This window comes from Mastigoproctus giganteus, chromosome 8 (genome assembly GCF_048544385.1).
Source record: "Mastigoproctus giganteus isolate SK-2022 chromosome 8, ASM4854438v1, whole genome shotgun sequence".
Taxonomy (NCBI): domain Eukaryota; kingdom Metazoa; phylum Arthropoda; class Arachnida; order Uropygi; family Thelyphonidae; genus Mastigoproctus; species Mastigoproctus giganteus.
Genome location: NC_143582.1, coordinates 68,322,198 through 68,337,124, shown reverse-complemented (window position 1 = coordinate 68,337,124; position 14,927 = coordinate 68,322,198). Strand labels below are relative to the sequence as shown.

The following is a 14,927-nucleotide window of genomic DNA, read 5'->3' as shown; positions in this document are numbered from 1 at the left end:
CAAAACCTCCTTCATGCTCAATGCCGATGGGATTCTTCCTCTTGCTCAGAATAATCACCTGAGAGGGCATAAATTCAGATTGAGGAAAGACAGATGTAGGATAGATGTGTGGAAATTTGCCTTTAGCCAGTGGGTAGTTGGTTGGTGGAACCGACTTCCATCCCTTGTTGTGGAAGTTGATAGCCTTAATAAAGTTAAGGCTCAGCTGGACAGGTATTTCGAACGAACGGAGGGTGAAGTGGAAGTGTTTTTTTTTTTTTTTTTTTGGCTAATGCTGCATAAGCTTTCTTTCTTGCATCATATGCCTCTGCTAATGCTGAAAGAGGAAGAATCCCATCAGCATTCAGCTTGCTCAACCCATTCAAGGCTTTATACACCTCAATCAGATCACCTCACGGGTGCCTATTCTCCAGGCACTGCAATTTGCAGAACCTAAGCCTTTCTTGGTAAGAGTACCTCTTTGTTCCCCTCACCAATCTTGTTGCTCTTTGTACTTGTTCTAGCAACTCTGCATCATTTCTAAAATAAAATGAGGCCTCCAGACCTAAACACAGTACTCTAGGTTTGGCCTTGTATAGCAGGATAATTACCTCCCTGTCCCTGCTAGCAAAATTCCTATATATCATTGACAAGACTCCATGACCTGCCCTGGCAGCCCCTCTGCACTGCTCAGTGAACTTCATATTTGACTGCACAATTACCCCCAGGTCTTTTTCACGTTCCACTTCCCTGAGTGTAGTACCACACTGTTGGGTAGTTTCTCTTCGGTTATTGTTATCCGTATGCAGTACTTTGCATTTGTCAATGTTAAACTTCAGTTGCCACTTTTCAGCTCATTTGCCGAGCTTATCTAGATCTAGTTGGAGTAGCATATTGTCTTTACTGTCATTAACAACTCTGCCTACTTTTGTATCATCTGCAAACTTGGACATTAAACCTGATATACCTTCATCAATATCATTGATAAATATACAAAACAACAATGGGCCCAACACCGAACCCTGGGGAACTCCATTAATAACATTAGTCCACGGAGAGCAGTGTCCATTGATTACCACTCTCTGTCGTATCCCACTCAACCATCCCTTTATCCATTGTAGCAACTTACCCTTAATGCCATACCTCTCCAATTTGTACAGCAGTCTTCCATGTACAACAGTGTCAAAAGCTTTCCTGAAATCCAAGTATATGATATCAAAATTATTTTTGGCATTCAGTTCCTTAGTGACCACATAGTATCCAATCAAATTGATCAGACAAAACCTCCTTTTAACAAACTCATGCTGTGTCTTAACTATTACTGCAGACTTGTATAGATGATCCTGCAATGCTTCTTTAACCAGTGATCCATTATTTTCACTAGAAACTAACAGGTCTATAGTTACCCGTGTCACCTTTTGAACCCCTTTTGTGAATTGGTGATACATTTGTACACCTCCCCTTAGTGGGGACCTCTCCTGAGGTCAAGGAAGCTCTCAAAATTATGGCTAAGGGTTTGCTTACTTCCTGTGCTGCCTCCTTTAATATAACTGGATAGATCCTGTCTGCCACAGGTGCCTTTTTTATGTTTAACTTCAACAATTTCTCCTCCACTTTGCTCTCAGTTATTACAAAATCACTTAGCTTCCTGTTAGAGTTTGATAAACTTCTGGCACTCCCCTCATTGAATAACTCTTCATGTGTGAATGTTGATGCAAAATACTCATTCAATTCCTGAGCATGATTATCTATAGTCAACCCATCTATGTTAAGTGGTCCAATCTGATTCATCCCTTTCCTTCTAGAGTTTACATAAATAAAGAACTCTTTGCTGTTTTTCTTTGCATCTTTTGCCAAAGCGCCTCCATAGCCAGGTTAGCAGGAGCAGCTGTGCGTACACACGCTTCTTGATTAGACTGGGGTTCGAGCCCATGACCACCAAATATGGAGGATGCGGAAAGGTCAGGGAATGACCACCGCATATCCCCGGAGCAATATGGCCTTAGTTGCTAATGCTCCTAAAAACCAAATAACAACAACAATAACAAACCTTTAAGTAATTCCCACATCAGTACATTGTGGTCACTGTTACCCAGTGGTTCCTTTATCTGCAAATTCTTAATGCATGAATAATCACTGCTGATAATCAGATCAAGAGTATTATTCCCTCTGGTTGCCTCTTGAACATGTTGCTGTAGAAAACAGTCATCCAATAAATCCACAAAAGATTTATTGGATGACTAGTTCTAAGAAATTTCCTTCATTTTCCCCACTTGTAGATTTTCCTCCATGTTCATAATGTCCTCTTAAGTGCAAATATTGCTGTGTCAAAAAAAAAGCACACAATTTAAAAGAGAGCGTACTATATGCCTATTAGTTGCAATTTGCTTTCTTTATTCCTGTTGTACTAAATTTATAACAGAACTTTGGTTTTTAAGCCTTAATTTGACTATACACAATTTTTTAAATGCTTCTTTGTGAATCTCTGATTTCTCGTGTTTTAGTTTGTGATTTTTCTAAAATTTGTAAATCCACCGTTATTTATGTCTGACCATGTTTTATTGTATTGTTATTATTTTTATTGGCATATAACCAGCAGCAAAAGCAATATTTTTTTGCTCTTGGCTAATAAGTTAGAAATATGATACCCGTAGCTGAGTGGTCAGGAGTGGGAGTGCAGTAGCACATGCTCTTTGAGTAGACCAGGGTTCAAGTACCTGACTACTAAATATGGTTCATCTACCAACTCGCACAGGACCAGTGTGGTAGATTATGGTCCATTTCCCTCAGCATGAATTGTTGAGGAGGCTTCCATCCTGCAATGTGTTCATAATGGCTGCAGTTCACCTTTCACCCAGGAGAAATCACATGTGGGAAGCGAGACTGTTGTTACAGGCTCTTTGGGGTGGGTATCATTATTGTAACATAGTGGCACAAGCATGTTAATGATTGTTAAAGATAACGTATGCTGTCTGTGATTTAATTGTAAAGAATGATGAATTCTAGATATAAAAGTTAATATTTTTAAAAACAAGGGATATGATGTACCTGCTGACCCTACCGTGGCTACACCCCTGAAAGTAGGACATGATACAGCCAAAGGGGATCCTTTGTGTGTTCAGCATTCAGATGGGTTATTATGAGAGCTTGTAAAACAGTGTTACTGCCATCGAAGAAATTGATGGGGGAACCCATCAAGCATGCAGCTGTAGCCTTTGCTGCAAGGGGACAAAGATCCAAAGCGTTTGGGCTGTGGATACTGAGGCTCTCAGGGAAGATACACAAAACCCACTGTAACTTTGTTTTTTCAATGTATTCGTCTATTGATAAGGTTCCTGAAAACTTTGTTCTTTTAATTACTTTCAAAGTAAATCATGCTTCTGCTTGTTTTCTTGTAGAAAATTCTATCACTCACAAGTGATTCATCTTATTATAAAGTTAGCATATGGAGTTCTGTCAGGGCTCATAGATATCCAGTTTAATGAAAGTAAAAAAATCTAGAATGAAATGCTCGTTAGAGGTAATTTATCTTGCTGATATGCCACTTAATCATAATGTTAAGTTACAAATTTTTGTAATTGAATATTAGAAAAGTAGTTTTATAAGTAATGGAACTTTTATTTCTTCTAGCAGAAGAAGTTTCAAGAAAGAAGAGAGAGTACATTGTCTGAAGCTGTAAGTGTACGCTATCACCCTGGTATTCCTTGTCCTCCACGGCCATTCCTCACGCATCCATCTGCATATGCATCTGATGAATCGGGCAGAGTAAGCCTGACATTTTGATGTTTCTTAATGACGTTCACTTTTAATACTTGAAGGATATGTTAATTTTCAAGACAAGATTACTTAAATTTTTCTCTATCTCATCTTTTAAGGTGACAACTATCTTAGTAGCATGTACAGTATGAAGAATCATAAATTTTTCTTGTTTGAAAAGACCTAAAAAAAAAAAAAAAAAAAAAAAACCCCTGTCTACTGAACATAAAAAAAAAAAAAAAAACACAACGCAACTTCAGTATACAGTCAGTCCTCGTATAGCACGATAGTTGTGTTCCCAGAAACCCTCATGCAATATAAACAACAGGCCCTATGGGAAAAATAGGGTTAGGTACCGACCACCCAAGATCGAACATATTTGTAACCAAAACATTACCAAACACAATAAATAATCGTAATAAAATACGTAAGTATTTTATTACGACTATTACGTAATAAAATATTGCTAATGCTTTTGCTTCTATCGTAAGCAAACTTGTTTTTTGTTTGATTTTCTATCCAAACAGATGACAGCGGTTCCATCCCTTTCAGTTCTTTGTGTCTTAATCTAATGGATTTTAATTACACTTTGAGTTGAAATGAAAGTTGTTTTTATTTTCTCTGCATTCTTTCTAATTCTTGGAGTTGCCTCATTTAGATCTGTAGCATGTGCAGTATCACATGGTCTTTCATCTCGCTCAAAGTGTTTCACAATTTCATATTTTTTCTCAATTGACAGAGGGCGGGTGGCCATAAGCCTTACCGGGGAAACCCCGGTGGGCCGGTGATTTTGGCCATAAACCATAGTATGAGGCCACTAAAAATTTTCCCGGGTAAGAATTTTTGACTCAGTCCGCCTCTGTTTATCGATATTGCTTTTCTTTTTCTCTCCAGATCTGCAGTGTCTTCACCAGGACGCTTCCTTTTTAAACATTAAGTATTTTACTCATTTTTAGGGAATAAAGCACAATTACAAAATGAGGAGGCACGCTTGATACACAAACAAAGCTGTGCTCGTGTAGCAACTGAATAAACAACACCGTAAAAGCAGAGATACACTATTAACACTCACATTTTACTAAAGCACATTTCTGGGGGTTACTACCATAAAACAATTAAAACAATTTCCAGTTGTGTTTCTGCTAAACTCGATCTAATAGCATTTGCGATTATACCGTTAGCTGGAATTGTGTTGGTTTTTATGTTATTATGGTGAAATGTGTTTCCTCTTTACTGATATAAAACACATAAATACGTTTTCAGAATCTTCTCTTCATTCCTATCATGTTGCGTTCGGTTGGGGTCATTCAGAGTTCGACTGCCATTTCTTGTAAGCACAAAGGCGAATCATGCATAAGCGAATTCGGTTCGTATTATATAAGATATCGTTTCCCTATTTATAAATCGTGTATGATCGAATTCGTGTAATGTAAACACGTGTTATACAAGGACTGACTGTACTTTATTTATCAATGTTTTATGAGTGTATAGACTAAAGGACATTAAATTATTAAAGGTTATATCATTCCCTTTACATTCTACTAATACACAATACTGTTATGGACTTACATTATATGCGTGTGTTCTGAATTAGTTATGTAATTTAGTTTGCTGAACTGATGACACTTTTTTTCAGCACATAATTCTTAATAGTGGTCAGATACAATAAATTAAGATGTTCACTATCATTCAGATGTTCCAACCATGCCATCATTCCATTAATGTTTTCAAGCACTTTGTTAATTTCTGATGTTTTTTCCTTACATAAGTCAACCATGTTATCTTCTGAGTTACTTCTTGTGTCACTGGCCTGTTTGTAGGTTGTCTTCCCACTGTTCAGAGTCTGTAATTTTTCCTTCATTCAGGTAATGTGAAACTAAAGTTTCTGCATCCCTCTCCCTCCAAGCAACCAGATCATTTGCTACAAGACTGCCACCAAGTACATTACAATCAGCCTTTGCCTCTTGTTCTGAAAATGCTAGTTTAGTAATCTCATCTTTTCCAGTGCACTTTTTGCAGCAGCTTTCAATTGATGTAGAGTGTACTTTCTCCCATTCTAATCCAATATTGCATGCAACATCTTTCAGTGTTGATGTTTTCAGAAATTCTAGAATTTGAATTTCCGAGTTCACAATACCAGCAAGTACCTCGCCAGAATAATATTCTTTGAAGGCTTGAATAATGCCCTGATCCATGGGCTGAATTAGTGCATTTATGTTGTTTGGCAGAAACATGATTCTGATCTCGATCTCTAGATTTCAGGACATCAGACAAAGGATGAATTTGGGAGTGACCCAATGACATAACCTTTTTTTCAAGTTTTTTTTTCAGAAAGCAAGTGACATCTCACTGACTGTACAAACTCTGTTTCAAACCATGAAGCAAAAAAGATCGAACGTCATCCATGCATTGGAGCTATTTTTATAAATCACAAGTAGAGATTTCATGTTGACGTGCTTAAAACACCTGGGATTTCGAATTTTACCGATGCACAATGGCTTTAGCTTGCAATTTATAGTTTGTGCAGAATAACAAACAGTAATTTGTTTGTTATTTTGCACTAACAATTTTTATTGCAATTTTTTGTATAAATAGTTTTTGTGCCCTCTTTGTTTGATTCCTTTTTAATATCCGGTGGCAACAGGGAGAAGTTTATAGTATAGTGCTGTTTTGTCACAATTATGCAACTGTTTATCTGTGAATTAGCCATCTTGAATCACATTATGTAGAAATTCAGGAAATGTTTCTGCTGCGGTAATGTCACCAGATGCAGATTTGCCTACAAGACTAATCTGGGATATCCCATGATATCCCAGATTAGTCTTGGGATATCATCCAGATCAAATTAGTCCCAAAGCCACCCTTAAAAATCTTGAAATGTGTCATCTCCGCCAAATAGCTTATGAAATATAAGTGCCCGTGTTTTCAAAATTTCCCCATTTTTTGGTACTTCTTCACTATGCTTCTGTAGAAACCACTCGTATAAGCATTGGTTCACATTGCTGTTTTCACCAAACTAGTTTTCTTTCTTTGAAGGCCTACTTTATTTTCTATAAAGTCTTCAAATGAATGAAATTTTCTTCCTCTTTCATTTAACCTTAGACTGACTGTTCCTTCTGGAATTCCACACTCTTGAAATATACTGAATTTTGTTTTACCACTCTTAACTCTTTTGATAATCTTTAACTTTTCTTCAACTGTATAATTTTATTTTGGTGGCCATTACTTCAGTCCTCCTAATTTATTAATACATGTATTTATTGTTTATTTACTTCTGATTCCCTAGAATTTACCATGTTTTAAGAAAAGCAAATCAAAACCAAAATATATGGCCTATCATAGTGCCAAGTGAAGTGATGCAATTTCTCCATAAATCTTTGCACCTACGTAGCCAGGTGGAAAGGAGCAGTAGTGTGTAGCACACGCTTCTTGATTAGACCGGGGTTCAAGCCCGTCACCACCAAATACGGAGGATGCAGAAAGGTCAGGGAATGACCACCACATATTCCCAGAGCAATATGGCCTTAGTTGCTAATGCTCCTAAAAACCAAAAACAACAAACAACCATAAATCTTTTGTCAGTTCATATGTATTTTTGTCTGGGTTAACCCTTTAGCAGTTTTTTCTATTCTGAGCATAACTTCTAATCAAAGAAAGGATGCCATGCTGTTGTTTACAAAAATTTACATTGCAACTGAATGTAAGGCATGTGACAAATGGTAGCCATAATCCCCTCCAGAGGTAGGTGCTTGTAATTAGCATTCCACTGCAATACTCTTAGCATTAGCATTAGTAGAGGCATATGATGCAAGAAAGCAAGCTTATGCAGCATCAGCCAAAAAAACCCTTCCACTTCACCCCTCCGTTCGTTCAAAATACCTGTCCAGCTGAGCCTTAAATTTATTTAGGCTATCAACTTCCACAACAAGCGATGGAAGTCTGTTCCACCAACCAACTACCCACTGGCTAAAGGCAAATTTCCGCACATCTATCCTACATCTGTCTTTCCTCAATCTGAATTTATGCCCTCTCAGGTGATTATTCTGAGCAAGAGGCAGTATCCCATCAGCATTGAGCATGCTCAAACCATTCAAGGCTTTGTACACCTCTATCAGATCACCTCGCCGGTGCGTAGGCTCCAGACACTAATTTGCAAAACTTAAGCCTTTCTTCGTAAGAGGAACCCTTCGTTCCGTTCACTAACATTGTTGCCCTTCTCTGTACTCGTTCCAGCAGCTCTACATCCTTCTTGAAATGAGGCCTCCAAACCTGTATACAGTACTCAAGGTGCGGCCTGACCATTGCCTTATACAAGGGTATAATCACCTCCCTGTCCCTGCTAGAAAAATTCCCGTATATCATTGATAAGATGCCATGAGCTACTCTTGCAGCCCGTCTGCACTGTTCAGAGAACTTCATATCTGCCTGCACAATTACCCCCAGGTCCTTTTCATTCTTTACCACTGTCAGTGTAGTACCATAGACTTGATACGTTGCTCTGGGGTTGCTGTTTCCCATATGTAGTACTTTACATTTGTCAGTGTTAAACTTCATTTGCCACCTCTCAGCCCATCTGCTCAACCTTTCCAGATCCTGTTGCAGCAGCAGCATAGCGTCAGCGTCCTTAACAACCCTGCCAACCTTTGTATCATCTGCAAACTTGGACATTAAGCTTGATATACCATCATCAATATTATTTATAAATACAGAAAACAACAATGGACCCAACACTGAACCCTGAGGGACTCCACTAATAACATTAGTCCACGATGAGCAGTGTCCATTAATTACCACTCTGTCTTCTGCCACTCAACCATCCCTTTATCCATAGCAACAATTTGCCACCAATGCCACACTGCTCCAATTTGTGCAGCAGTCTTCCATGTGCAACATCCAAATATATAATATCAAAGTTATTCCCTGGATCCAATTCTTTTGTGACTACATTATAGAATCAAATCGGTCAGGCAAGACCTTCCCTTAAGAAAACCATGTTGTGTCTGAGCTATAATTGAATTCTTGTCAAGATGATCCTGCAGTGCTTCTTTAACCAGTGCTTCCATTAATTTTCCTGGAACAGAAGTTAAACTCACAGGTTTATAATTACTTGTGTTAGCCTTTTGATCCTTCTTTGTGAATTGGGGTTACATCTGCACATCTCCAGTCTGTGGGTACCTCCCATGAGTCCAAGGAAGCTCTCATAATTATGGCTAACGGTTTGCTTACTTCCTTTGCTGCCTCCTTTAATATAACTGGATAGATCCCATCCACCCCAGGTGCCTTTCTTGTATTTATCTTCAACAATTTCTCCTCCACTTTACTCTCAGTTATTACGAGATCATCTAGCTCACTGCCAGTGTTTACTTCATCTATAGCATTCCCCTTCCTGAATAACTCCTCATGTGTGAATGTAGATGCAGAATATTCATTTAGTTTGTTAGCTACCTGAGCAGGATCATGAACAGTTGAACCATCGATATCAAGTGGACCAATCTGATTCATCCCCTTCCTTCTAGAGTTTACATAAGCAAAGGGCACCTCCGTAGCCAGGTGGGCAGGAGCAGCAGTGCATAGCACATGCTTCTTGATTAGACCGGGGTTCGAGCCCGTGTCCACCAAATACGGAAGATGCGGAAAGGTCAGGAAATGACCACCGCATATCCCCGGAGCAATATGGCCTTAGTTGCTAATGCTCCTAAAAAAAAAAAAAAAAAAACCATAAGCAAAGAACTTCTTGCTGTTTTTCTTTGTATCCCTTGCCGAAGATTTCTCGTAATCTGCCTTCGCCTGCCTAACCTACTTGGTTACAGATCAACTTATATCTACCATAGGCTTCTGTGTAACATGTTAATTTATATGTGTCCCATGCACTTTTCTTCTCTGCCATATGTCTCATTAGTTCATCTGACATCCATTTAGGCCTGAACCTTGAACAATATTTCTTAGTTGGTATGTAAAGCCTAGTAGCTTCCAAAATAAGTTCTTTGAATGCTTCCCATTTTGAGTTTGCTGTTGGTAACATCATTAATTGGTCCCACTGTATAGAATTTAAATACTGTCTCAGACTATCGTGGTCGCCTTTACGAAAGCAATAACCCTTCCCTTTACCCCTGATGGTAGTTACCTCCTTGAGTAAATCCCATGTCAGCACACTGTGATCACTGCCACCTAGTGGTTCCTGTAACTGCAGATTCTTAATGCATGAAGAATCACTACTGATAATCAAATCAAGAGTATTGATCCCTCTAATTGCCTCCCGAACATGCTGATTTAGAAAACAATCATCCAATAAATCCACAAAAGCCTTGCTAGTGTGTGAGTGACCAACCCACAAATTCCAGTCAATATCTGGGAAATTAAAATACCCCATTATAAGGCTCTCTGATTTACTGGCCCACTCTATTTCCCTGTACAGTTTCTTATTATACTCATCAGAGTCATTAGGCCTACAGCACACTCCTACTCAATTTTGATCTCCCAATGCTTATGTCACACCAAACTGACTCTATACTGCACTGCATTACTTTGTGCCCTTAAAACATGATATCCGCATCTCTTTTATTGCATCAGAGGGGAGAAACTGGACACGTCTACGGTGATTAGTCTCTGACTAGTCCTATTGTTTACAAAAATTACTCTGCTACTGAATATATTAAAGTGAATATAATATCTAATTTGCCTTCTTGAAAATTCTGTAGTAGAATGTACAGTAGATATGAGTACAGTAGATATGAGTACACCACGAATTGTCAAACTAATAGAGCAAGCTTATCTGCTAAAAGATCTAAACCTCCGAAGCAATTCCTAATTCATTTCACAAATATACGTGGTCTCAATTCTAATCTCAATGATGTCCATTTCCACTTGGTCTGCCAAACCCCATGTACTTTTTCTGACAGAATCTCAGTTATCAATTGATTCAACTACTGCTCACCTCAGATGCCCAAATTATTTGCTGTATGATTCCTTTTACCTCAGAGGTGGTACTTGTGCATATGTCTGTTCTGATATTCCTTGTCAGAGACTTGGCAATTTGGAATCTCCTCTCTTTGACCTTCTCTGGCTTTAAATCTCTCTACCTCATTGTGTTGTGTATTCATCTGTTGTGTCTACCATTCTCCCAACTCCACTAATTACTTGGAGCTCTTTGACTTCCTCTCTTTGCAACTTAACTTTCTCCAGTCCAACTTTCCTAACAGTGAGGTAATTTTCCTTGGTGATTTTAATGTTCACAACTCCAGCTGGCTTCTGTTTTCTAGTCACACCGACCCAGCTGGTCGAGATGCTGAGGCTTTTGCAATTACTAATGACCTAGCACAGATTGTTCATTTACCTACAAGGGTACCGGACAATCCTAATCATACAGCCAATACGCTTGATCTTTTTCTCACAAACAACCCTTCTAAGTACACGGTCGAAGTGAGAGGTCCTTTAGGCACTTCAGAACACAACTTGGTGATTCTCTCTTCTCCAACGGAACCTTTATCGCTTGGCTATTCCCAACTTCGTGTTGTTTGGCATTACAAGAATGCAAAATGGGATGACCTGCGAGACTTCTTTTCTTCTTTTCCTTGGTCAGATTACTGTTTCAAAACTTCTGATGTCAACGTTTGCTCAGATCGTGCCAGTGAAATTATTCTTGCAGGAATGGAATCCTTTATCCCACACTCCACTTTAAAATCTTGTCCTTTATCTAAACCTTGGTTTTCCAATAAATGTGCTAAGGCTGTTCAAGAGAAGAATGTTGCATATCGTAATTGGCTTGTTTCTAATTCTTCAGTTTCATTTTCTGCCTACACCAAAGCTCGCAACAATTGTAAAGCAGTTATTAATCAGTCCAAACTAGAGTTTGAACATGCTAAGAGTAGAAAACTTGCTTCTTGCCCTAATAGTAGCCGAGCATTCTGGTCTCTTTCCAAAGCTATTGGCCCTCAACTTCTCTGCTCTTAATTTTCTCCGCCCATCTCTGCTCCCACCTCTGTCCAAACCAGATGGTTCTGTTGTCACTTCAGCCAAGGATAAAGCTGACCTGCTAGCATCCCATTTTTCTTCCAACTCATGTATTAATGATCTTGGTAAAACACCTCCCACTATTCCCAACACACTCCATTCAATGCCTCCTGTGGTCTTCTGTCAAAAGGATGACAGAAGGATTTTGACGAATCTTGATGCTAAGAAAGCTCCCGGTCCTGATGGTATTTCTTCACTTGTTCTCAAAACCTGTGCTCCTGAACTTACTCCTATTTTTGCCGCCTTTTTTCACTTTCTTATTCCAAAGGTGTTTTTCCTTCTGCTTGAAAATTTGCTCATATCCAGCCTGTTCCTAAAAAGGGTGACAAATCCCTCCCATCCAGTTATTGTCCCATTGCAATTACTTCTACTCTTTCTAAAGTAATGGAGAAATCAATTAACCGCCAACTCTTAAACTACCTAGAAACCTTCTGTCTGATCAACGATTGCCAGTATGAATTCCGTCAGTGTTGATCCACTGGTGATATTCTGGACTAATTCAATGGAAAGGTTCGGTGAAACACAAGTAGTTGCTCTTGACATCTCAAAGGCCTTTGATTGTGTTTGGTATAAGTCTTTTAAGCAAGCTTCCATCTTATGGTTTGCCAACTGTTTTTAGTAATTGGTTATCCAGTTTTCTCTCTGATCGCTCACTGAGGGTGATGGTAGGATGGCTCTCTGTCTTCTAACTTCTCCACTAATGCCGGTGTCCCCCAAGGTTCAGTTCTTTTCCACACTCTTTTCCTCTTGTATATCAATGACCTTCTTCCATTATCTGGAAATCCTATCCATAGTTTTGCCGATGATAGCACACTGCATTCCACTTTCCATTTTGAGAAACCTTGTCCTGCTCAATCAGCTTTAACTTCTCGAAAATCTGCTACCAATTCCTTAAATGCCGATCTTCAGGTAATTCTCCAGTGGGACAAAGACAACTTAGTTGATTTCAACCCTTCTAAAACTCAGTCTTGTCTTATAACTTGCAAAAAGGATTCTTCTGCTCCTATGCTTATCTTTAGTGACACTCCGATATCTAGGCAAAATGATATTTCTTTTGGGGATTACCCTGACTTCTAATCTCTCTTGGCACAAGCACATTACCAATATTGCTTCTTCTGCATCTAAGAAACTTGGTTTTCTCTTTCTCTCTTGGCGTTACTTTTCTTCCATATTTAGCGTGTGCTATAAAATGAAGATGGTCATCCATCATGATTCCTAAATATTTATGTTACAATTTGGATTGCATTATCATTTAGTCTAACAGTACGTGGTCTATTCAGGCTTAATTATTCTTTCATTAACATTTATTTAGTCTTTGATGTAGAAATTTCTAATTTGTAGGTCAGCCACCAACAGTTTAGGTTACATAAAATTTCATTAGCTCTCTCCTCTAACTCTAACTTGGATTCCCCAAATACTAATACCACTAGGTCATCTGCATAAGCAATTTTTATTACTTTCTCATGTCTAACCTCAAGCCACCCATCAAGGACTGTGTTCCAACAAATTGGTCCAAGTACGAATCCTCGAGGACAGCCTTTGATAACTGGCCTAGAGACCGAGCAGAAGTCTGAAGACACTGTTATATTTCTATCATTGAAGTAATCAGAAATAAGCCTATATAAAGGGGCAGAAACCCTGGCCTCCCAGAACCTTGCCAGGATGCTCTGCCACTATAAGGTCTCTTGTAGTGCCCCTTTGAAGTCCATGAAGAGGCCAAGGATATATTTTCAGTTGGTAGTTAGCACAGAATTCATAACAGTATGAAATTGCTAGTTATTTGAACACTTTTTTTTTTTTTTTTTTTATAATTCGTTTTTGGGAACATACCTGTGGTGTATCCGATACCGTGGTATGAAGGGGCATGGTATGTTGAGGTTGCACTGTATATACACATGTACAGCTCCGAACGTCCGTTTCAACAGCTGAAGTAGATTTTGGAATGTTGTACTCAAACTGACTTCTAATGAAAGATTATTAGCTCCTGTTATGATCAGTATTCATCTTTTTGGTTTCAAAAAGATTGAAAAACTTATTTTTTCAAATAAGTTTTTCACTGTTGAAAACAGCAGGAACACAATTTTTAATAATAATAATAATAATAATAAAAAAAAGCTAGTTAAAATGCCATATTTGGGGCACAACATCTTACTAGTGAAGGCCAAGTGATTACACTTTAGAGGTGAGGATACCAGAAATATACTGTAATTCTGCTTTGGAGTAGTGATTCAATTGTAATAAAATTTAATGTCACATTTTTATTTACATAATTATCTTTAAATCTATAATAATTTTTATTTATGTGTGTTGTTTGATATCAGAAGGAACTGTTGACTTCAAGAAATAAAAAGATGACAAGGAAGATATATGGATGGATTGTTTCTTAATATAATTTCATGGTAATGATTAGCTTGCTTGCTCTACTTTCTATCAATTTTCTGGTAGTCTGAAGCCCATTGTTACCAATCTACTCAGGGGCTCACCTGGTGAGTATGAGCTTGTTACACCCATGTCCTGAGCTAGATATCATCATTCTTCTCTTCTTGGTGATTCCCTTTTACTTCTGACACACACACACACACACACACACACACACACACACACACACACACACACACACACTTGCTCTCTCTCTCTCAGAAAGTTTTTTTTTTTTTTTTTTTTTTAAGCTGGTGCAGAATAAGCCTGGGTCTTCCTTGCACTATATGGCTAGTAATAATAATCTGATACAGACAAGTGACTAACATATACTTAATTTCCAATTCCAACATGTGTTAATAGTAGAAAGATTATATTAGCCAGAGAGTTAAAAAGAAATAAGTGGAAATTTAATGCCTAAGAATGAACAGAATTACTGTTGAATCAGTGAATTCTGTTGTTTTAAAATTAATGCAAAGTTAATGTATTTACCTTTATAAAACATGCTTGTTTATTAATGAAGGCTGAGTATCAGAATTAAGTTGAATGCAAATAATTGCTTGGTTAAGTGCCATAGAATACTTGATTAGGCGCATTGATGGAACAACATTGGTGACAACTGTAAGAAAGTTGATTTCTTTGATACTTTGTATAAAGCTTTTAAGAAAGATTCAATCCATTCAACAGCCTAAGGCATTTAGTTTCTGTTTGGGCAATTTGCAACTCAAGTGAGTTGGCTCAAACACAATACATAAATGTTTTGG

The 14,927-nt window shown here is 38.2% G+C and overlaps 1 protein-coding gene across 3 annotated transcripts in view; it reads left to right on the top strand.

Annotated features, from left to right (window-relative positions):
• LOC150081598 (tyrosine kinase receptor Cad96Ca-like) overlaps positions 1–14,927 on the top strand; it is a 222,436-nt gene that overhangs the window by 124,067 nt on the left and 83,442 nt on the right. For 2 of the 3 annotated variants that reach the window (XM_090379460.1, XM_090379462.1), the window contains one exon: positions 3,610–3,744. In XM_090379460.1, coding sequence (XP_090235586.1) covers positions 3,610–3,744 — 135 coding nt within the window. The remainder of the gene's footprint in view (positions 1–3,609; positions 3,745–14,927) is intronic. The other variant, XM_090379461.1, reaches the window with a different exon arrangement.